General features: G+C 40.3%; 1 protein-coding gene across 1 annotated transcript in view; it reads left to right on the forward strand.

Annotated features, from left to right (window-relative positions):
• ALK (ALK receptor tyrosine kinase) overlaps positions 1–23,691 on the forward strand; it is a 312,192-nt gene that overhangs the window by 85,300 nt on the left and 203,201 nt on the right. The window contains exon 3 of the mRNA XM_071548064.1: positions 10,516–10,680. Within this exon, the coding sequence (XP_071404165.1) occupies positions 10,516–10,680 (165 nt within the window). The remainder of the gene's footprint in view (positions 1–10,515; positions 10,681–23,691) is intronic.

Here is a 23,691-nt window from a genome sequence, read left to right on the forward strand (position 1 = left end):
TGCTTGAGGGAAAAGTTTGACCTACCTATATGAAGGAGTCCCATATTTCTTCAAATTTATGTTGCAGCCTTTTATGTGTGCAATATATATTCTTTCCACTGGCATACAATATCTGCTCCTAGCTGTTGTATCTGCTTGAATGATGAGGACACACAATTTCATTTTGGAAGCGACAGTAGTACAATCTTTTTTCCCTTACTCGGTTTTCTCAGAAGTTGCAAGAATGATTTTTAATTTACCCTTTATTACTTCCTTCTAAACTCTTTCAGATTCTCAGTAATACTTTTCTAAGGAAAGTCTTTGTTCTTTAAACTTAAATGCATTGATTCCATCTGACAGCATCACATGGAGATAAATGTACTGCATCTGAGCAGAAATGATTTACGATGATTTTAGCTGGTTGCACAAGACCAAAGTCTACCATATTCTAGCCATCTGTTTTGCAAGAAAAGGCAAGAATTTGATGAGGTGTTACACAAAATACAATCTTCACTCAGGACAAATTTAAACGGTTTTCTCCCTCAGTAAGTGTAATCCAGGACATGTACCTTGAAACTACTGGAGAATCTTCAAGAGAAGCAGGGGTAATTTAGGTTTTTTTTGGCTTTGAAATTTAATGTTTACAAAAGTTGGCAGAACCTCCTTTAAATTAAAGGGTAGCTGTAGCCCTCAAATTCACACTTCAGACTGGAACACTCCATAGCACTGATATGCAGACACTTCCTGCCGCTTCAGATTTGCAACATGCAGAGGACTGATGTGGACATGTGGAGTAGAGCCTGTAAACATAGCCCAAGACTGAGAGGGCACTTCTTAAAACTTCTGCATTTTTATTTCTCTGTGTACCTTCAGCTTATATCCACCTGAATGTTTATTAGTAAAATTCCCATGGATCTGGATTTCTATCCAGAACTATGTGCATGGCAGGGGTGGACAGTGGTTTTCAGTAGCTTATTATTGGTTCTGGGAATACATGGCTCTGTGAAGGTCATGGAACTCAGTGGAGCAAGAAAGAAGACAAAGTTAGACCATCCAAGCTCTAAGTGAGTACTCTTGACCCAGGACCCACCCCTGCCTTCTGAATAAGCGGTTAATCCAATATTGCGCAATAAATCATGAGCAGAAATAAAACCCAGCAGTCCTTTACTACTAGTGTGATTTCTTTTTCTGTCAGAAGCTTTCCTCACTTGGTCCCAGCATGACTGATTACAGAGTGCTCAATAAAAACTATCAAAACTTGGTTTGCCTAATCATCTGATGGGACCCCTCTAATTAAATGGCTGACATTACTGAAGTGGGGCAATATTAGTTGCCTTAATTACTTTTTCCCTGTATTCTGCTATTGGAGAAATCTCTGATTGAAAGAGTGAGTAAATTGACATGCAGTGTCCCCCTTCCTCTGCCAAGCTAAGTTCTCTTGTCTTTTGCTCAGAATTACAAATTCTGACAGACTGCTTCTGGTAGCTCTGGCAGAGACAGTGCCTGATGATATCTTTGAAACTATATGCAGCAATCCCAGAAGATAATCAATGGCACAACAGGATGCCTGAGTGATGAATTCACAAGACTTTTTTTCTATTTTGTCTAGAGGTTTCTAGATTTGTCTCTATCCAAGCACTGATTAATCATCAGTCATCTGAGAGATATAAAATCCACCTGCCTTTCAGAAAATAAAGGCTAAAAAAATGCATGTGAAGTCAAAATTATCTGGGAATTCAACTTACAGGGCAGGAAAAGACTTTAAATCTCCAAATTTTTGTATATTCTTTTGTTCTCATGAGGTGCACTCAGACTGTTTTCTGTGTCTAGAAGAAACTTGTAATGCATTCTGCATATGTGGACTTATGGTAGCATATTAATTTCCCATTTGCAGACCTGATGGATCTCTGTCTTGGGGCTTACATGATTAACTGCACTCAGCCACATATTTCATTTCTTGTCCTGGTTGGTTGAATGTCAATTTTCTCTTATGTACAGGTATTGTATAAGAAATCAGTTGTCCACTGCATAAAATCTATTAAGCTTCTGTAAAAGGGGTTCCAGGAGACAGGTGCCCCTTTAGGCTTGTAAACCTTCATGCACTTAACACACCCCTCTCCACCCCATCCTCTACATCTCCCCGAGCCAGCCAACAACACTGAACCTGGAGCACGATCCTGGCAAGGTACAGTGGAAAGTGCTCCTGATTGGAGAAAAAAATCCAAATGCAATTCAAGCCATTTAAACTATTTTGAAAGAAGAACACATTTCATGAGAATAACAGGCATAAGGTTTGCCGTGTTGGATCATTTGGGAAACAGGAGAAGGCTTTTGCTTTCTAGCTCTTCCTTATATCACCATGCTGTTTGTGTGTCTCTTTGCCAGATTTTCCAGTAGCTGCTGAACTGTTCTCTCAGGCTGTGTTATGCTTGTCCACTGTAGGTTACAGATTTTGTTTTGGCCCTCTGAATTTTAGAAAATAGAAATGTTTTGTATTCCAAAGTTAACTGTGACTAAAACTCAGGGTAATGGCAAATTTGGCTAACAAATTACTAATGTGTTTAAAAATGTCTAGAAAAGGTGAGTTTAGCAGGGGAGGATCACATACCTACAGGAATGCATACTTATTCACAGCCTTGATTTAATAGGTATTAAAAGCCTAATCCAAAAGATGACTTCTATTAGCAACTTATTAATAATTTCACTCAGCTCTATGTCTTCAGAAAACCAATCTGACAGGGTTGCTGGGGGTTTTTTTACACTTTCTAATGGAATGTCATCTGTGATGAGTTCCTAATTTCCTAAATTGTGTTTGCTAAAAATTCATTGAACTTATTCCTGTGGAATAATTTGGGGTCAATCTCGCTGTTTATTTGATGCTCAGTGGCACAGCAACTGCTCTGCAAGGTGTCTGATTATTACTTTTTTTCTCTGATGGGTCATATGCAACTTGCTGAATTCAAGTACTCACATGCATGTATTTGAGACACCATTTCATTCACATGAGTGGGATACCAGGCAGATACTGCTGACATGAAACTTAGTGAGTCTGAACATCAAACAAAAAAGAAGATACAGAGAAAGGGGGCACCAGCCAGATGAATTCATGTTGCAGTTAGGTTCCCATGACTACTTGTTTGATAATTCTACACCAAATCAGACTAATACTGGCATCTTCAGAGTGATAAAGCTATCATGATTCTTGGCTCAGCATGGCACAGTGAGATGGAAAGATACGAACTGATTGTCACAGCAAGTTCTGTTCAGAAGGTGAGATAAAGTCAGGAAAGGAACAAGGAGAGTGCTACTTTGTCCCAGAAGAAAAATTAATCAGTGCCTTCTTAGTAAAGATATTGGAAAAGTGATGTGCCACCTTAATTGAAACACATCCTTTTTGCAAGTCTAGAAGTACTCTAACGTAGTTTTGGAAATAGAATTATGAATAGAACAGGGCAAGATTTCAATTAACAGCAGTTACTCACACCACATTAATAGAATTGCTCCATATCAAATAGCAGGTACTGTGACCCAATATACATATGCAAGAATTATTTTTTAACAATTAGATTTTTTTTTGCCATATGCAAAGTTGCTGAAATCCAAAGGGAGTAAATTAGGAAAAGCAGCATCTGTCTAGCTAAACTGAAGGCTGTGCTAAACAAGAAGGAAGAAAAACTCTTATTAGAGAGAAATTTTTAATTTCTTTTGAGTTATTTTTTTCATTATATCGTTTTTCATCTGCAGATAATATGCCTCTGACAGCTCAACATTTTTTCAATAATAAAATAACATACAGTTAGACAACAAATGTCTTTTCTCCCCATCTCTCAAGTATTCATTTTCTCTAGAGATCTCTCAAAATTCATGCAAGAGGTCCCTTGTATGAATTGTCAAAATATGACAGTTCAACCAACACTGTTTTGTGCCAACTGGAGCATGTTTTCTAGCAATCACTGTTAGTCAGTACTTCATTTTTTGACCAGAACTAGCATTAGAAATGCACTGTCATGTATTGTTTTTGCTGCATGCATGGGAGACTTGGTGGGTAAGTATTTCTTGTGTGGAGAATGAGCTCTGTCACTTTTTGGAGCAGGAGGAATGAAAAGGAGAGCTACTGCTAGTTGTTCTCCTAACACCCCTTCCTCACACCTCTCTCTGTAGCTGTCTTGAAAGACTGTGCTTATAATTGATTGATGAAGGAGTCCTGGCCCTCTTCTTTTGTAGTTTGATTTCCACCAAACAAAGCAGCTGTCAGAGATTTTGGTGATTCAGTCCCTGGTGCATGCTGAGCAGCTGGGTAGATATGAAGTAGGTGCTGTCATTTTAAAGATTCTCTTAAGAAATAAATGAATGGTGGTGTTGTTGCCATTTTCTGTAAGTACTGGCCCATCTAGCTGTGGCTCACTCCCCAGAGGATTAATTTAAGTGCATCTGGTATGAGTAGAGCTCCACAGGGAGGCAGGCAGCTCCCCTTGTGCTGAGCATCCAGGCCTCAGCACTCTTCCCAGGGGTTATTCCCTGTTCCACTGAGCATGTGAAATCGTGCCTCCAGTGGGGTACTGCTCCTCCAAAACTCTTTTCTTCAGAATGCAACCTAACCTTAATAGTCTCTCCCAAGGAAAACCTGAGTGTTTTTCCTTCAAGGTGGTCATCGAAGGAATGAGCAGTGTCACCCTTGACCCTGCCCAGCAGGTACCACCCCTGCGATCTTGCCCCTGTCCTGGGGAGACATTGGCCACATTGACCTCTTCCTTGCAGGCAGCATGGTCTGAGGAGCCCTTGGAGCCCTGCAACTGAGCATCATCGCTGTGAGGGAGCAGCAGCATTCCTGTCAGTAAATTCAAGGTCAGGAGAGCATACATGGAGACCTTCAGGTGCGGAGGAAGGACATGGAGAGATAAACTAACTGGTGCTAAGTAGCTTGAAATTAAAATGAGGTCCCTGATGAACACAGGCTGCATCTCGGAGCAGAGAGAGGAGCTGGCAAGCTGCCCAGCTGTTCTCTGCACTGCTTCACTTACAGGTGACTGAGGTTCATCAGATGGGTTGAACCCCAAAACCATGCAGTATGGGGTGATGCCGTGGGGCTACTCAAGTGTCGCCCCAGTTCCCCACCTCCCCTGTCAGGCCATGCTGCTGTTCTCACGTTTGTCAGCTCCTCGAGCGGCAGCCTGAAGACCAGGCAGTAATTATTGGCACAGGGATTTGCTATGGGTAGAAAGATCCAGGGTGCCTGGCAAGGATACAAGTGGCATACTATCCCCTAAAATGTGCAATTTGCCCTTTTTCAGTGCTGAGCAATGGAAGGAAATAGGTGAAAATGTCTCTTGAGACTTGCTTGCTCAGCAGCACCAAGGCAGTAAAACCTTGCAATTGTTTTTCCTCTCGAATTTGTGTGACCATCAACACCTTTTCCCTTTGTGCTTTTTCCCCATGCCCTTCCATCTTATGATGGATTCACTCATTTTAAATTGCTGCTGTACTTCTAGTTGCACAGTGGAAAGATAGCACCAGGAATCCTCTTGGAACGAGTTTTACCCCTTCTTTGTCTCAGCAGGGCAGTGCTCTCTTCTGGGGACCTGGCCTTGATTCTCCTAAGTGTTCAGCAGCCTGGTGAGCTGACAGCTGGAGAGCACAGAGTCTTCTACTTGTGTTCTGGTACTGGGGAGAAATACTTATCACTGCAGGCTTCTTTGTGTCACCCCACATGTGTAATCTGTATTGGTGGATTGAAATTCACAACGTCCTGATGAGGCCTTAGAGTGAATGCCCTGTGCCCTTTTGTACTCAGAGGGAATGGGAAGGCTTTAGGAACTGGCTCTGTCACTAGGATTAATAACTGGAAAATCAATTTGTCATTTCCTTGTCATAAATTAAAAGCTTATAGGCCTTATAACATGAGTAAAATAGAGGTTAGTGGGTTTTGATGGAGGTCTCAAAGCTCACTCAGCAGAGCAGATGTCTACTATACAATTTAAATTATGTCTCCTCCACAAGGAATATCTGTCAATATTTGTATTAAAAAAAGACATCCTGTGCAAGAGTATTTTATCTGTTTCCACACTGCTGCTGCAATTGTTGCTGCTGGAAGAGGGATGTTCTTGAGGGAGGTTGTGGTTCCGATTTGATCTGTGTAAGTGACCTTTACATTGTGCATTTGTCTGTAGATGTAGTATAAATTAGTCATGTTTAAGCTGATGAGGTGCCAGTGAGGATATACATTTCTTAGCTGGTCCTACTGAGAACAGAGAACCCCTGCTTGCTCTCTTGTCTGTGCCAGTGAGGTGGGAAGGCAAGTACACCTTTTCAAAGGGGTGCCCAACTGAGAGTAATGAGGAAGGAGTGATTTGTAAGAGTCAGCAAACCAGGAGTGAAAAGGACCTTTCAAAGTCAGACACAAGTGGAACTAGAAAGGAGCAGTCTAAGAGGAAATTACCTGCTGGTAAGGTTTTTGTGCTTGAATGGAGATGTGTTTCAGACCAAATAAACCTAGTCTTTTGCTGGGCAGCTGAAGAAAGGATAATCAGAATAGCTTGTCAACAAGAACAGATTTTTTATACATTGCTTCAAACCAGGTAAATTTTGTTCTAAATAAGGCATGATTCTGTGATGTGTGGTTACACAAATGATCTAAGATGACCCAAAGGGCAAATTATCCATAATCTGACCTGCAGCAATGTAAAGGGGTATTTCCTGCAGATTACTGTGTTTTGGTTTATTATTTATGTTACTATTTTAAGTCATTTTTTATTGGAAGACTAATCAATTTAATTGAAACAGATACAGTTGCCAGATATTTTAGTTGTTTGTGCATAAATTATTGCTGTTAGGTACATTTATTAAAAATAAATAAATTGAAGCACTCATGAGACTCTAACATCATCAGACACACAGAGATTCCAGAATATTTTCAATCAAATAGTAGCGTAATTTGCTTTTCAGTCTACAATTAGGATCCTGTATCTTTCTACCCACCAGAAGCTGCACTGATTGATGGCTACAGCGTTTCTTAAACATGTTTTGACCTTAATTTGATTATAAGCTTCAATTTTTTTGTCTTTTTTAAAGGTGTAATGGTGAAATAAACATCTAATAAATTATCCATTCTGTCTCTCTCGTCCAACAGTTGCATATAAAAGAGATTGTTGGACAAGGACTTTTTTTGTTTGCTTTGTTTTGGTTTTTTTCTGATTTAAAAAGACACTTCACTATTTTTTTTGCTGTATGGAACTTAAATTCATATAGATTTTTTGGGATCTGTAGTGTCAAAATAGCTCTGTCATAAGTTAATGTGCTGGGTATAAATATCTGTGACATCTCTTTTAGCAAAACATTAGAAATCACACAAAAAGAAGAACACCCCAGTTTACTGTCTAGGCATGCTATTCAAGTCCAAAAGCTCTTTATCTAGACAATTTATATTGCTAGTAAGTTCATAAAATAATTGCTAAAAATCGTGTTAGACTTAATGGCCTTTCCTGCAGTGTTTGTTTTTTCAGTAAAAGATAGAATGGCTTTTATTCAGCTTCCAAAAGCACATGGCTGCTGCTTTCTGTGCTTAACTGGGCAAGAAAACAATAAACTTGGTGTTGCATTTAAATGTTAAGACAAAAGTAAAGAAGGAAGGAAAGGCACTTTATTTTTTTTATGCAGAGGTGTAAAAAATGGCAGGTGATTTGTGGCAGCAATTCAAATACTATGAAAGTTCTGCATTTGCAAGTGTGGCTTATGTGGTCTTGTGGCAGCTAACACACCAAGAGCAGTTTGTCAGTGAAAAAAAAGTAAAATATGTATTGTATATAATTCTTTTTAATAAAGTATATTGCATTGGCAATAGAGAAGGACATTGGGAAAGAAGGAAAGCCTAAGGGTAAGAAGTTAATGTTGGGCTTAGAAGATTGGATGCTGTTTGCTGTGTTGCATCAGATAGCATTTCTTTGTCATCGTTTCTTTCTACTGAATAGGATAATAGCACTGAAATTTGTGTCTGATATAGGACTAATTTAAATAAGAGCCCAAGAAAAGTATGGATATTCTGGTGATGTGAGGGGACTATTGAGTTCTGCAAAAAAGATGCAAGTATGTTTTCATTAAATCACTCACACTGTCACATATATGAGCCAAATAGTCTCCCCTTCTTCTAAGGAACAACCTTTTGCAAAGGACATTCAACTTGACCACAGCAGGCATGTTAGATGATGTCCACTTCTCTGTAAGCTATTTATTGCAAGGGAAGGAGATGGTATTGCTGCTTGCTTTTTTTCCCTTTCCCCACTTCAGGCAGAGTCTTTAGTTGTCTGCAGGGGTCATAACATTACAAGTTAAGAATGTTATTTAATCACATACACCAATTAAGTTGTACCAGGTCTAAGTCAGAGGTCTGCTGTGTTGAGGGCTCCACAACTGATTGATGGTTCTCTTTTGAGAAGGAGGTTCTGGACAGTGAGGCCAAACAGGAGAGCAGAACTGGTTACTGAGTGCTGGTGGCACCATAGTCAGACTGTCAGGGGGGACTGGAGCAGGAAAATGAGAGTGCCGTGTGGATACCCATGGAGGGCTTCTCTGCTTGGGTCAAGAGCACGAAGGCTTCTGTTCCAAGCAGCTGGGCAGGAGAGGAGGGAAAGCACGCAGCAACAGCTAGAAAGCTGAAGAAAATATGAGGGACTGATCAGGAAGAGAATCCCACAGAGAATGGAGTAGTTGATTTGGTTTTGCCACATGTTTCCTTGACCTGGGCTTTCTGTTTTGCCACCTAGTGGGTTCCATCAAAAAAGTCCTTGCATAAGCTGTGTTTCTCCCCTCCACCTTTTTTTTTCACTGTGCATTACACACACATACTACTAAAGGTGTTCTCCATGACTAAAGTATACAGTAATGATAATACATCTTCTGTAATGTAGTTGAGCATTTGGTTGCGCTTTTGTCCATCTGGGCTTTGATACAAAGTTTAATGGACTCCTAACACTTTATAAGATTAAAAAAAATATTGTTCTTCTTTTTTTCTGTAAAGACCATCTAAGGAACTAGAAAGAAGTGATCTGAGGTTTTTGGTATGACATTACAGTAGTAAACTGTATAGCATTATATAGCCTCAGTTCCCCGCTGCCTAAATTGAAGTGTTCTTTGTGTATCATGAAATTTATATTGATAACATAGAGGCCTGAAGAGATTAGGGACTTGTGCATTCCAGTTTAAGGAAATATGTATAATCCTTGTTACTGCTGCTTGTAGTGTATATGGATTCTTTACATTATATGGTTTTCATGGCACTGTAAAATATACAAAATGCTAAATGAATTTTAAAGCACCTGATTAAGAAAATCAAGTATAAACTGGAAAAAGACTCTATTCCTTCTCACTTGCTGTTAAAAAGGCAAATTAGCTGGGAAAAGTATAGCAAGAGGGCAACATCATTAACCTTCAGATTAGAAAATATTATATCACCAGGAGAATAGGCTGAACTACATAAATCTGTTCTCACTAAAGGAATTAGATGTTTAATAGAGAATGTAATTGAAGTTAAAAAAATAAGTTAATTTCACAAATGTTAATTCAAGTTTTTGGTTTCACTTGCACATCTATGGCAGGACAGTACACAGTGTAGAAAACTCCAAAGAGCAGCTGGATTTTTTTGATCAGCTTTTTCAAATGTTCAGAAACAGTGAGTTAGTTCAGAAATAATTTCTCTCTCTTATTCAATATAGTGTTGAGTGCCAACTGTGGAGATAAAAACAAATGTATACAGGGCACTCCAGAAAATTTAATATTCTTGACAATTAAAAGTAGAATGCTTTCAGGTTATCACTGCATGTTGTGTTAAGCAACTTGAATTATGTGATAGTAAACTGGTAACTGGGAAGTGAATCATAATTGCACCGGCAGGGTATTGGGTTTCTGAAAAAGAAACATCTCAAAAATAATTGTTTGTGTTGGAGGCAGGTGCTGACTGTACTGCCTGGAGGCTGAAATTTTGCAGCAGCAAGTCAGGTTTCTGCTGCTTCTGCTGCCTCACTACAGTGTTTCAAACCCAGGGGTCAGAATGTTGCCTAGTGGGTACAGTCCCTGTGGCTCCCAACACATCCCATATGGCCAGGATTTATGACTTGCTTTGTAGAGACCTGTGCTCACTGAGATGGAACATGAGGGTGAAGCATGCTAGTAGTCTCTGCACTGCAATGGTCCTGGTTGAATTTGAACCACCACCCCAGAAGACATTGGCTTTCTGTCCCATTTTATCCATTGACAAAGCTATTTTCCTTTCAGTCCAAATAATGTCTTTCGCCCCTTTAGCCTGTGCTGTCCTTTCAGCTGTCCTGAAGGGGAATAGCTGGCTCTTGGGCTGCTGCCTCTGTAATGAACCTCTCCATGCAGCCTATTTCAGGCACATTTTTGCTTGTCTGTTTATGGAATTCCTCTATTTTTTTCTACCTCATTATGGAAAAAAACAAGCCCTAACTTACTAAAGTATAAAATGCAGCACTGAGGAAGCTGAATTTAATTAACCTGGTATGTTTTATTTCTATTTTCTTTTTCCAGTATTTGACTGCAATTTTGAATCTCCTTGTGAGCTGGAATATTCCTTTACCTCAGAAGATCAGGAAACCCCCAAGAATGCCTGGGTCAGACTGAGTGCAGAGGAGGTCTCACAGCTAAACATCCCAGATGGGCCTGAGAGAGATCACTCTGAGAGTACAGCTAAAGGTAAGATGAATACAGCTATGTAATGCCTTCAGTAGGGTGGTTAGTTTTAGAAACAGAACACCCTTGGCTGCCACCTCCAAAAATAACCCTAAAAAAAAAACCCAAAACCCTACCCAAACAAACATGTCCTCCTGAAATGCTAAAGACAGCTACAATCCTTTTACTCCAGCAGACAATGAATGCAAATGATGTGACAAACAAAAGGGGATCATTCTGCACATGAGAGATCTGCTTTCATCTAAAGGCAACTTTCAGCATATCTATGGGAAACAAAGCATCAAATATAATATTGTGTAAAATCCTAGTTGGTCTGACCCATGCCATGGATGGTATTTGGATGAGAACTGTCCTTAGTGCCTATGTTTAAGGTCATTCAGTGTTTGGAAGAGCCTAGCTTTATCTTTGCTCCAGGTCCTTTTTACTGCTTGTGTGTTTATAGACCATTTTAGGCAATATCCTTGTGTCCAGGGCTTAGGTTCTCTGTTTAGTAAGAAAGGAAAAGTTGGGGTTTGCCCTTATTATAAGAAAAAAGATCCAGTCTCTAAAGAGAGTGGGAAGCCTCTGAAAAAGGGAATGCAACAGACTTTCCTCCTTTCTTGGAAGAAAATTTGTTTTGTTGGAACTACTTTTCCTGCTTATGATCATATCTGTGAACAGCAGCATATTTCATTAAATTTATAACTTCTGAAGTGATTTGTAGATATATTTGTGCTCTTCTAATCCTGGGAAAGCAACAAAATTCTGAACATCCTTTTGGCTGTTAGTGGCACCTGCTTGAAACCTCTCTCTGTAAGGGTCAGGTGGTGTTGATGAGAATGGAACTACAAAAATGGAAATGGGGGAGTTAGGGCTACAAGCTTTTTCCAGGAAACCAAAGAGGTGTCAGGAAGGACAATAAAAATTATGAGGCATAAGGAATAGTTTCCATACTAGGAAAAACTAAACAGGCAAAAATTTTTTATTCTATCTGCAGCAGGAGGACTTGGAGGTCTTTAAAATGCACATTGAAGAGCAATGGAAAGCAGCCATGAAGTTAGTGTGTTTCAAGTATAGAGTGGAGATATTTTTCATGTAGTACCTGAATAAACTGTGCTAATAAGATATATGAATTAATGTTATGGGGGCCAGGAGTATGCATAAGTTTAAAGAAAGATTAGATGAATTCTTGCAGAATACATTCATCACTGGTTGTTTAATTCACTGGTCTATTTACAGTCAAGAAACCTCTTATACAGAATGCTGCAAGTAAAAGGGTCCTTTTCTTAGTAGCCAGCATCAGATATGACATTTGATTTTTCAGAGCTGCATTCTGACTGCTCGTTACAGTTGTCATCTTCAGGTAAATACTGAGCAAATTTTAGTGCTGTATTTCGTTCATACTGTATTTTCTCATCCGTATCAATGGTATAGTACTTTTCCCCAGATAGCCATTATAGATTAACTTCTAAGGCCCATTGATTCATCAGCAGACCAAGTCATTTTGGTGTGATCTGTGTTGTGTGTAAAGCAGATGGACCACATTTGTGCTGCATGCAAATATCTTCCAATTTCCACTCCAATGAACATAAATACGCAGAGTAAATTTCTTGCTACAAAGATACAAACAGGGAAAGTTTGAGGTAAATCAGAATGTCTGCTGTGGTTGTTCTTTTTCTTAAATTCTACTGCAAACAGGCTGCCACTGAGATTTAGAAATTAAAATCTTGTTTTGAATTGAGAAGAGTAGCTATCACTTTCCTGGTGTGGGGCAAATATGGGAAAACCCACAAGGAGGTAAATATATTGTTCCAGGTAAAGATCCTGGCCAGATCAATGTGGTGTTCCATATTGTGGATGTATGATTCTTTGGAATTCTTTTCAGTAGAGTTGTGCCTTTGTCTCTATATACCTTTCTTCTCCGGGGACACCCCCTTGTCGCGGGGGAGAAGCTTGCGTGCCCTCATGAGGTTGAGAGCTATGCTGGAGGTGGTTTGTGCCTCCGGTGGGGTCTCCCATGCCAGACAGGTCTCAGCTGAAGGGTCAGACAAAGTGTGTCCACGGGCAGGATGGGCTCGCCAGCCCTCTGGCAACCATCCTAGGAGAAGGACAACTCCAACCCCAAACCCGGGCAGATGAAGCTCGTTTAGCCCTGTAAGGCCATCCATCTAAGAGAAGGATACTCTAACCAAACCTGCGTCCTGAGGTATTCGCTGTCACCGTCCAAGCTCGCTAGGCCATGGCAGATGAACCTTAGGAGTAAAGGGTGGGGCCAGTTCTGCACACGCTGTGCCTCACCTAAAAAATCCATTGCGCAGGCCTGAAGGGTTCACCCACATTGCAAAGCCCTGTAGCGACAGGTGAGGGTCGAAAACGGCAGGTGATAGGAAGCAGCTGGAAGCCGCAGACCCAACCCTGCATGCAGGCGGTTCAGGATATGGGTCATTCGAGACTTGACCCCAGAGATGACAGTCTCTTGAGGCAGCATCCTGAATGACCAAGCAGCCTTTTCTAGGGACAGCACTGCTTGCTCCACACGGAGAGGGGCCTAGCAAAGGTGGCCTAAACAAAGCTCATCTCCACACCCGGTTGGATAACCGCGGCCAACCGGCATCTTCCATGCGGTCAAACAAAAACAAAGAGATTTCAAAGGCATACACCTGCCTGCAAAGGTGTGCTCAAACTAACACTCGCATGTTGGAACATCAGAACCATGCTTGATACTGGGGATAGTGGACGTCCTGAGCATCGTTCTTCTCTAATTGCCCACGAACTGTCACAGCTCAGCATTGACATTGCTGCTCTCAGTGAAGTTCATCTTCATGAGGAAGGCAGCCTTAAAGAACATGGTGCTGGCTACACACTCTACTGGTCAGGCAAACCCAAAACCGAAAGACACCTTTCAGGAGTTGGCTTCATGATTAAAAACTCCATTGCCTCCAAACTTGAAAATCTCCCGACAGGTCATTCCGATCGCATTATGTCCTTATGCCTCCCTCTACACAACAAGCAACATGTTGTTCTTTTTAGCGTATATGCCCCAACTCTGCAAGCTGACCCAGCGGAAAAAGACAAATTCTACACAGACCTGCGCCGCCTCACCCAAAATGTTCCTGCAGATGATAAGATCATAATCCTTGGTGACTTCAACGCCAGAGTAGGTAAGAATTCTGAAGCCTGGAAAGGAGTCCTTGGCAAGCATGGCGTTGGAAACTGCAACGACAACGGACGCCTCCTGCTAGAGTTTTGCAGCTCACCATCACCATCACCATCACCAACACCAACACTATCTTTCAACAGAAAGACAGCCTGAAGACAACCTGGATACATCCTCGATCCAAGCACTGGCACCTCATTGACTATATCTTAGTACAACAGAGAAATGTCAGTGATGTCCGTCATACTTGAGTGATGCCGAGTGCAGAATGTCAAACAGACCACCGCCTTGTGCGTTGCAAACTTAACCTCCACTTCAAGCCCAAACCTAAGAGAGGCGGCATTTCAAGGAGGAGGCTCCAAGTCAGCAATCTTCAAACAGCCACAGTGAGAGACAGCTTCCAGGGAAACCTTCAAACTAGACTTAAAGATAATCCCATAGATCCCTCTCCTGAAGCGCTTTGGCAACATATTAAAAGTTGCATCCTGCAGTCCTCTGAAGAGTCCCTAGGGTTCTCCTCCAAGAAAAACAAAGACTGGTTTGATGAGAACAATCAAGAGATCCAGGAATTGCTGAAGAAGAAGAGAACTGCTCACCAAGCACACCTTGCTCAGCCATCTTGCCATATAAAAAAAGCGCCTTTCATCTTGCATGCAGCAAGCTCCAACAGAAACTTCGAGACATCCAGAACAAATGGTGGCTCGACCTAGCAGAAAAGACACAACTATGCACAGATTTGGGTGACCAAAGAGGATTCTATGAGGCCCTGAAAGCAGTGTACGGACCCACACACCAGGTTCAAAGCCCCCTACTCAGTGCAGATGGTCAACTGCTTCTAACAGATAAAACCTCCATCCTGAACCGATGGCCTGAGCACTTGCAGACTCTCTTCAGTGCCAACCGTGTAGTCCAAGGCTTAGCAATTCAGCACATTACGCAACAACCGGTGAAACATGAATTGGATGCAGCCCCTACTATGGGAGAGATACTCAAGGCCGTACAACAGGTGAAAACTGTCAAGGCAGCTGGGGTTGATGGAATTCCACCTGAAATCTGGAAGCATGGAGGTCAAGCACTCCATGCCAAATTCCATGAGCTTGTTGTGCATAGCTGGGAACAAGGGGAACTACCACCAGATCTCCATGATGCAGTCATCATCACCCTGTACAAGAAGAAAGGAGAAAAATCAGACTGGTCAAATTACCGAGGTATTACTTTGCTCTCCATTGCTGGTAAAATCCTTGCAAGAATACTTCTGAACAGATTAGTACCCACTATTGCAGAAGATCTTCTACCTGAAAGCCAGTGTGGTTTCAGAGCCAATAGGAGCACCACAGACATGGTGTTTGTTCTCAGACAACTGCAAGTGTAGGGAACAGAACAAAGGTCTCTATGTAACCTTCGTTGACCTCACCAAAGCTTTCGACACTGTGAGCAGAAAAGGCCTGTGGCAGATCTTGGAACGTTTAGGATGTCCCCCAAGTTCCTCAAAATGATCATCCTGCTACATGAGGATCAGCGTGGACAAGTCAGATATGGCGATGCACTCTCTGAGCCCTTTCCAATAACCAATGGTGTGAAACGAGGTTGCGTTCTTGCACCAACTCTATTCACAATCTTCTTCAGCATGATGCTCCAAAGAGCCACAGCAGACCTCGATGAAGAAAATGGCATCTACATCTGATATCGTACCGATGGAAGCCTATTCAACCTAAGGCGACTGAAGGCCCACACCAAGACCCTGAATCACCTTGTCCGTGAGCTGCTTTTTGCTGATGATGCCGCCCTCGTTGCTCACACAGAAGCAGCTCTGCTGCGCTTAACATCCTGCTTTGCAGAGGCTGCTGAGCTTTTTGGGCTGGAAGTCAGCCTGAAGAAGACGGAAGTTCTCTACCAACCTGCACCTCAAGAAGTCTTCCATCATCCTCACATCACCATAGGCAATTCAGACCTTAAGTCAGTCCAGCAGTTCACCTATCTGGGAAGTATCATTTCCTCAGACGGTAAGATTGACAAAGAGATAGACAACAGGCTAGCAAAGGCATACAAAGCCTTCGGAAAACTCCATAAAAGAGTCTGGTCCAATAAACACCTGAAGAAAAGTACAAAGATTAGTGTCTACAGAGCCATTGTACTGTCTACTCTTTTATATGGGTCTGAATCCTGGGTCATCTACCGCCACCACCTGCGGCTTCTCGAACGCTTCCATCAGCGCTGCCTCCGTTCAATCCTAAACATCCACTGGTCTGATTACGTGACCAATGTGTCTCTTCTTGAACAGGCAGGGGTCAGCAGTATCGAGCCCATGCTGATGAGAACGCAGCTGCGCTGGGCAGGGCACGTCTCCAGGATGGAGGATCACCGCCTTCCGAAGATTGTGCTCTATGGTGAACTCGCCACCGGCTGCCGCAAGAGAGGAGCCCCGAAGAAGAGATACAAGGACTCCCTGAAACAACACCTCAGCCTTGGCCATATTGACTGCCACCAATGGTCCACTCTGGCCTTCAATCGGGATTCAGGGAGACACACCATTCACGATGCTGCTGCTTCCTTTGAGAATGTACGGAGAGTCAGTCTTGAGGAGAAAAGACAACGCAGAAAGAACCGTTCCTTGCCAATGTCACCTAGGGAGACGTTCCGCTGTGCCTTTTGTGACTGGACCTGCCTATCCCGTATCGGCCTTTTTAGCTACCAGCACGCTTGCAGCAAACGTGGGTAGTGCCCTTCTCAAATCTTCGTTCACGAAGCCTAGCCATGATGATGATGATATACCTTTGTTTTATATGTCTGTCAAAGCAGAAGAAAGGAGGACTATTGGCTGACCTGTGGCCCAAAACCAAAGGTGGTATTGGTTGGTGATTTCCAATTGCCTACTGGGACAAAATTCCATTTCTAAGCCCAGAGCTTGAGGGGGTTTTGTCTGGAATAACAGCAATTTAGGCTGAAGTTTGTGTTCTGTTGTTTTCTGCTGTTCTGAGGGGCAGGTAACCAGTGTCATATTAACTGAGTGGATTTAGATTTGTGAGGCATCAGAGTGGATTATTTGACATTGTTTATTTGCTTGTGTATGTGTGTGTTTGGTTTTTTAATTTATCAAGCCAGTTGGACATAGTGGTCGTTTAATCTTAAGCCCCTCAGTAGAGCTGTAGGTCTACAACTTATAGATGACTGTAACAACTGCTCGTGTAAAGACTCATTTGAAAATCAACACTTGGATCTAGCACCTCTGTATTTTAAATCACTTTAATTACAGCTGTTTGGCATAGATAGTTGTGTGGTCTGTTTCAATGTGAAATAATTAGGCACAGTAATTCCAACCCCCACTGTTTCCTGCAAATTGTACTTGCAATTATCTCAATCTTATTTCATCTCCTTTGCAGACAGTAATGCACAGAGATAAACAGATAACTTAACTAGATTTTGGGAGGGTTTAGCTCATCCTTGTCACTTAGTTATCAGGTCATGTCAAGACATTGATAGAGACAAATGCCTCTGGTATGATTCATTGTGCTTCATATAAGTTTCTGAAAAAGGTTCAGTAGGAAATCATGGGTTGATCTCCCAAAGACAGATGTTGGAAGAACTTCTGCATTTTTGCCCCTGTCCTAGCAGCATGATACAGCTCAGTGTCAAAAAATCAGAACAAATCATGGATTAAGCTGCCTAGAGTAAGAACTAGTTTGAAGTGTCTCAGCATTTGGTTACAGTCACATCTGAGCACTCCACTCACTTGGCATGTTCAGCATGTAGTGTCACACAAATCATTGATCTTCTGAATAGGAATAAATGGTGAGGTGGCCGAGTATGATCTTAAATTATTCAGGGTAAAAGATTGAAGGTCTGGTTTTCAAGGAATTGAAAAAGGATGCTTAACCAGGTAATAGTGGCAGGTGAAATTTAGTGTAGATTATTTAAATTGAGGTGGTGTGACAGACAATCAGAGTTTGGCATGTATGTGGAGAGATTCTAAGCTGGTTGCAGTCACTTAGTCTGATATGGGGGTAAGAATAGACCGGTGAAAATATCAACTCAGTAGCAGTCACAAAGGAAACATGATTTTGGGGCTTACTGGGAAGAGAGTAGAAAATAGGAACTGTATGCTATAGTATAAATGTGAGGGGTAACTCTATCTAGAACATAATATTCTGTTCTAGATCCCATACATCAAAAATCTTTTAGTACAGCTGGGAAAGTTTTAAAAAGAATTAAAGCAAGGTTGATCTAAAATATCTAATGACTGTATTTTAGGAACTCTTTAACCAGGGCTACACTGCCTACAAGAAACAACTAAAGGAATACATGACAAGGTTGTATAGAAATCCAAGAATTTTATAAAATTTGTATAAAGGTTTATAAACTCCCAAGACTTTGTAAAGCAATGGAAGAGGGAGTACAGAAGAGGTATTAATTATTTCTTCTACTACAGAATTAAACAGCATCAGATGAAATTAGAAGATGTCAGGCAAAACAAAAGGAGCTCCTGTAGTATGTAACGAATAGGGAAACTGGAACTTTTTTCCCAGGATATTCTTGGTGCTGGAACGTTCTGTGGGTGTGTAAATTGACAGGATATGTGCAGGGAAGAAAAATAATTGCAGCTACTGGAGTCTCAGGACAACCTTTCTTGGCTCAGAAACTGTGTGCATGGAAGGTCCCTGAAGGCCAGGGGTGATGAGGTGCAACTCTTTGGTCTTCCTGTTCATATCTTCTTTCCTGTGTATGTTTTCAGAGCTGTCTGTGCTAGTAGGATAAATGTGGTAGTGCGTCCCTACCTCACCTTGCAGCCTAGGTTTTAATTCCCTTTGAAAAAAGGAGAGAAATGCACTAAGGGTTTTGGAAAAATTTGAAGAGTCAGAGAAAAGCTGCTATTTAAACACTTAATATTATTTGCTATTCTGTTAAAGCCTTGAGAATGCTATCAAACCACGCAAAAAAATCAAGTATTTGTTGGAAAGAACTTCAGGACTGTCTGTAGAAATCTGAAGAAAGGAGGTTATCAAGGTACTTCAAGTTTGGAGTTTGTTTGGTTTTTTTTTTTTTAATTTGTGCTAAAATGTTCTACACTTCTCCATTTCCTTCACCTTGTAAGTGGACCAGGGGGTGATAAAATCACTAGTGTATCTGCCAGCTACTCCCCTGAAGATCTGCTAGAGTTGCTAACATTTCCAAGTCTAACTTACATAACTTTCTGCAGGGTCAGGGATTTAAGATTAAGGTTCCACTGATGTGCTACAGATTGACAGTAAAACCTCTACTTTTAGGTTATGAATTGGGATTGTATGTGCTGTAATGAGTAGGTAATCCATTGTGGATTACTAGACTTCTTTTAATTCATGAATAAGTAAAAAATGCTATAAAAATTTCAAACATTTTGCATCACTGACTGCCTTTATTTATTTTGACAAGTGTGATTAATTCTTAATTATTCATGATCCTTCATAATATATTATACCAGCAAATGTACTGCAGTCTATTGTAATGAAATATGAGGAATCAGAGATCTTGCAACTGTGGCAATATTTCCTAAGGAGGCAGGTTAGACAACCCAGTTTTGTAATTGGAATGAAGGGGTTTGTAGACCAAGGAAGTTGCACTTTGCAGTTGTGTGAATTCATGTGCTTGTCCTGCTCAAATTAGAGAGCCATTTGCCTCTCTAATAAACCTGAGGGGTTAAACAAGCCACAAATTCTATGCTTCTCAACTTTTGAGTCAAACCCAGAGTTTTCTGTAGTATGAGGGCCTCTAGAACACAGCTCTGAGTAGCAGGTGGTTTAACTTACATCAGACAGTGTGGCTTTTCAAAATTCATCTCTTGGGCTACCCCGTCCCAGCGCTTGTATTTCCCTCCCTCCAGAGAGGTGCTGGCTCAAGCTCCTGTCAGCAGCATTGCATTGCTACACTGCCTGGGGACTTTGGAGGACAGTAATTGTTGTACCTGATCTGAGAGCACTGTTGTCTTCCTTCTGTGTCAAATTCTACAAGGAAGAGGAAGACCACAAAGTTAATCCTGTGTATTTATGGAGGAAGGACCAGTAGCAGCTGGATCCAAAACAATTACACACAAATCTAAGTCTGATCAAATGTCAGAGTGGTCTCTTTCTAACCATAAATGCAATTTTAAACTTGAATGATTTGAGTCTTGGCCACTCCTGAGTATGGTGATGCAAGGAGGTTGCGTGTTCCTCTTTTAAATCTTGTGATTCTAGATAAAGTAAGTGAATTTCTGCTTCTGTGATTTGAAGATTTCAGGACCAGGAAAATATGCAGCTACTTGATAAAAATCTCAGATTAAGAGGTAAGTTAGGAAGCTATGACCACCATTTCAAATAAAAAATCCAAAAAGTAATAAGCCACCCTGCAAATGTGAACATGAATTGAGACAACTTTGTAATGGAAAATGTAGATTAAACTTTCATGAAGGATGGCAGGGGAAGTGGGAGATGAATGAGGACAGTGCCCTAACCAGCCACTGATTAGTTGAAAAGCTCTTATTTAAGTTCTAAAACAAGAAGTCTCTGTATATTGTGTTAATGTGGTTTTGATTTTTGTAATTATTACTAAAGAAATGGAGCAAGGCTGAGGCACTGAGCATATTAACAAATGGGAGATAATGAACTGCAGGATTATAAAATGGCCGTTGACTTTAATTTATGATTCCTCAGACAAAGAAGAATGAGGCAGATAATAAAAGATAATAAATAATATTTTGTTTCAGATTATCACTTTATTAACAAAACAGTAGAGTATAAATCAATGTGGGCTTGCAAGAAGCAAGTAGGTGAGAATTTATTTTTCGTGTATAACTCAAGCAGAAAACAGACTTGTAACACTTGCAATTCCACTAAAAATTGGGAAAAAAATTCTCTCTGAAAAAGATAGCTATTTACCAGGGTAAAGAATAAGGAGTAAAAAGAGTAGCTGGGCTTATCGTAGACAGACAAAAGTTTTCCCTTTCCACTGATTCTTATGACTGCTTTGAGGATACTCCTTGATCTCATAGAACTGATCTCACTTAGGTGTCTTTTAAACAAGATATCACAGGTGCTCATTCTTTAGTAAATCATTACATGGAGTTTAAGGTCTTGACACAGTAGGCCTGGAAAAAGGAACAACAAACCAAGAATAGTTTTCTCAGGACAATTTCTATTTTGGGAAGAAAAATGTTTTTGAATGTATCACAAATTTTGACAAAAAACTTGCAGACCCGAATGTTTATTGCATCATTCTCTCTAATGCTGGAGAAGAATGTGTATGATCCTAGTCTGCAAAGATTCAAACCAAAGGGTGGAATAGTCCTTAAAAAGATACTGTAGTGATATGACACCACCCTAGTTTTATTATTTATAAGCATTCAGACAAAGGACAGGTCTCTCATGAAGATTTGTAAACTTTCGTGTTTTTATTTAGTCCAAGTAGGATTCAGTTTCCTATTAGTCATTTTCTTCTTTAAGATTTTGCTAGTGATTCAGTGGAAATAATTGTTGTGCGTGAGTTGAAGGATCAGCCACATACCACAGGTGGAATAGTAGAAGAATTAAGTGAAATCTGGAAGTAACACATAGACTGAAATTACTCATCAATCTAAGTGTAAACAAGTTTTATGGATTTGTAGGGGTGACTATCAAGTTCTTTGTAAACAAAGAGGGGGTTTAAAATAAAAAGTATTATTTACAATAAACAGTTCTGGCTGCTCTAGATAAGATTTAGATCTTGGTACTCAACTTAGCAACACATACACATCAAGTGTTACAACACAGCCCCATAGGAATTTATGCAACATTAGGACACTAAATGCAAACTAAACTTGCTTCCAGAGTTCATTGAGCTGCGGAGACCGAAAAATGCAGCCTTTTTATGATTATCAGATTCCAGCTCATCCTCTGTCAGTACAAGAAATGAACCAGGTGCTCTTAACATTTTGCTGCTTGCTTTTCTCATTAGTACTACTACTTGTGCTTTGTTATTGCAAAATTATTTCCCTTTAATGAGGCTGTTCTAAAGAACCAAATTATTGTCTTGCTGTAGGACAGTGTGTTTGTTTATAGTGTAGGTATATATTTATACAGACTGTGGATAAGAACGTGGGTTTGTTGATTTTAGAAATCTTGTTTGTTTATTCCTTAATTCAGTGAAGACTTGCGTGCAATTAAACATGAAGAATTCTGTTCCCCAAGCTGAAGAAGAAAAATTAATTTCATTTTGCATCAGATGTTAGTATGCTCTAATGGCTTGCTGCATACCTGTGACTAATGTACTTTAACAAGTATATCCAGAAAAGGCATAGACAATGAAGAATAAATGGGTTGTAAAATGGTCTCTTTCTCACTCCTAATGGTAGTTTCTCCTTGGCAAAATGAGAGAGTTATTAAAAGGAGAGCTGGAGGGAAGCATGTCCTGCTCTTGGCTGTATTTGACCTTTTTATAGGAAAAGACTACTGGATTAACACACATTTGTAAATTTTTTCTTCCTCCATGGTATAGGAACAGTGTCCTTTATCACTGAATGCATGTGTACGTCCATGAATATGTTGTGTTCAAATTGTCAATTAAATTTATTAAGTATAGAAAACTCACACTTGTGAAAAAAATATTCAATGGATTAGTAAGTTATTTGGTAATTTTAATTTCTTTCTAGCCTACCTGCTGCCTCTTATTTTCTGTGTGTTTATTTTTTTACCGTGTCAATGGCAGCTCATGCCTATGGCTCTGTACATAAAAATGTAATGTATGATTAAGGAGTATCAGCAAGACACTGCAAGCCTTGCAGCCCCTTGGCTGCACATTGCCAATCCTTACCAAACATACTCTAACTATATCCATTGCTAAATACTACAATAACTTGTGCTTCTTTAGTACTTTACATATGAGGCTCTGAGAATGCTCTCCTAAATAAGGTGTTTCATATGGTTTTAGAGAGTTGGGAGAAATGTTTTTCCCTATTTTCAAAGAGAAACTATAGCAGAGTGTGGTTAAATCAATAACCCAAGGTGACCTTTGTTCCTAGCTGTGCCAAACTTGTGATATCTCTTGCACCTTAGCTAGTACTAACAATTGTTGGAGCCTGTTGGTCCACAGTATTTTTGTCATGAAGCTGGTTTGGTCCAGTCGTAATGAATAGATGTCATGATGTGGGACTTTCTACATAAATGTTCTGTGAGATTATATTAAAAGCATCAGCAAATTGACGAGAACAGGAATATTTTTGCTGTTGTTCTTCACATCAAGGATGATATGTCTGTTCTGTTGCAGTAGGTATCTTACACACCCATGCATTAAAAGAGAGTCATAGAATTCTAAAGACTAAGAGGTTTTACTGCTGTGACTCTTGCCAAGAACAAAGTCCAGCTAATTAATCAGAGACTAAAAACTGTTAGTTAGGAACTGTGATAGAGAAAATATCACTATTCAGTCAGAATCTTAGGGCAGACTTAGCTAAACCCAAGTACAGTTTAACCATTTTGCCAGGTAAATTTGCGTAAAGAAAGAGAAGATTGACTTTTAGTATTTCTGTCATTGGTTTTCTGATGAAATCTGAGTTATTTAGGTGCAAGTCTGTAAAGGATATGTTGGTACCAATGCTTATGTAATTTTTGGGAAGACAGAGCTACATGTACTACTTCAGAAGTGTTGCAAGAAGTATTCCCCTAGACAGGCCTTGAGAAGTTAAATCTTACAGGAATTGTTAATGTTAAAGCTGTCCAAAGTAGTGTTATTTACCTTTATCTTGAAGGAGAGAGGAACCTCTCAGCTTTGTTTTTTTCTCTTAGAGTAGCTTAAACGGAGCATGCTTATTTTATCCCATTTAAAATAACCAAAGAATGTTGCAGCATTAAAGGTAAGATACTGAATGAGAATTCTGTTTTCTATCTTTAAAAAAA

The sequence above is a fragment of the Pithys albifrons genome, chromosome 2 (genome assembly GCF_047495875.1).
Source record: "Pithys albifrons albifrons isolate INPA30051 chromosome 2, PitAlb_v1, whole genome shotgun sequence".
NCBI classification, from domain to species: domain Eukaryota; kingdom Metazoa; phylum Chordata; class Aves; order Passeriformes; family Thamnophilidae; genus Pithys; species Pithys albifrons.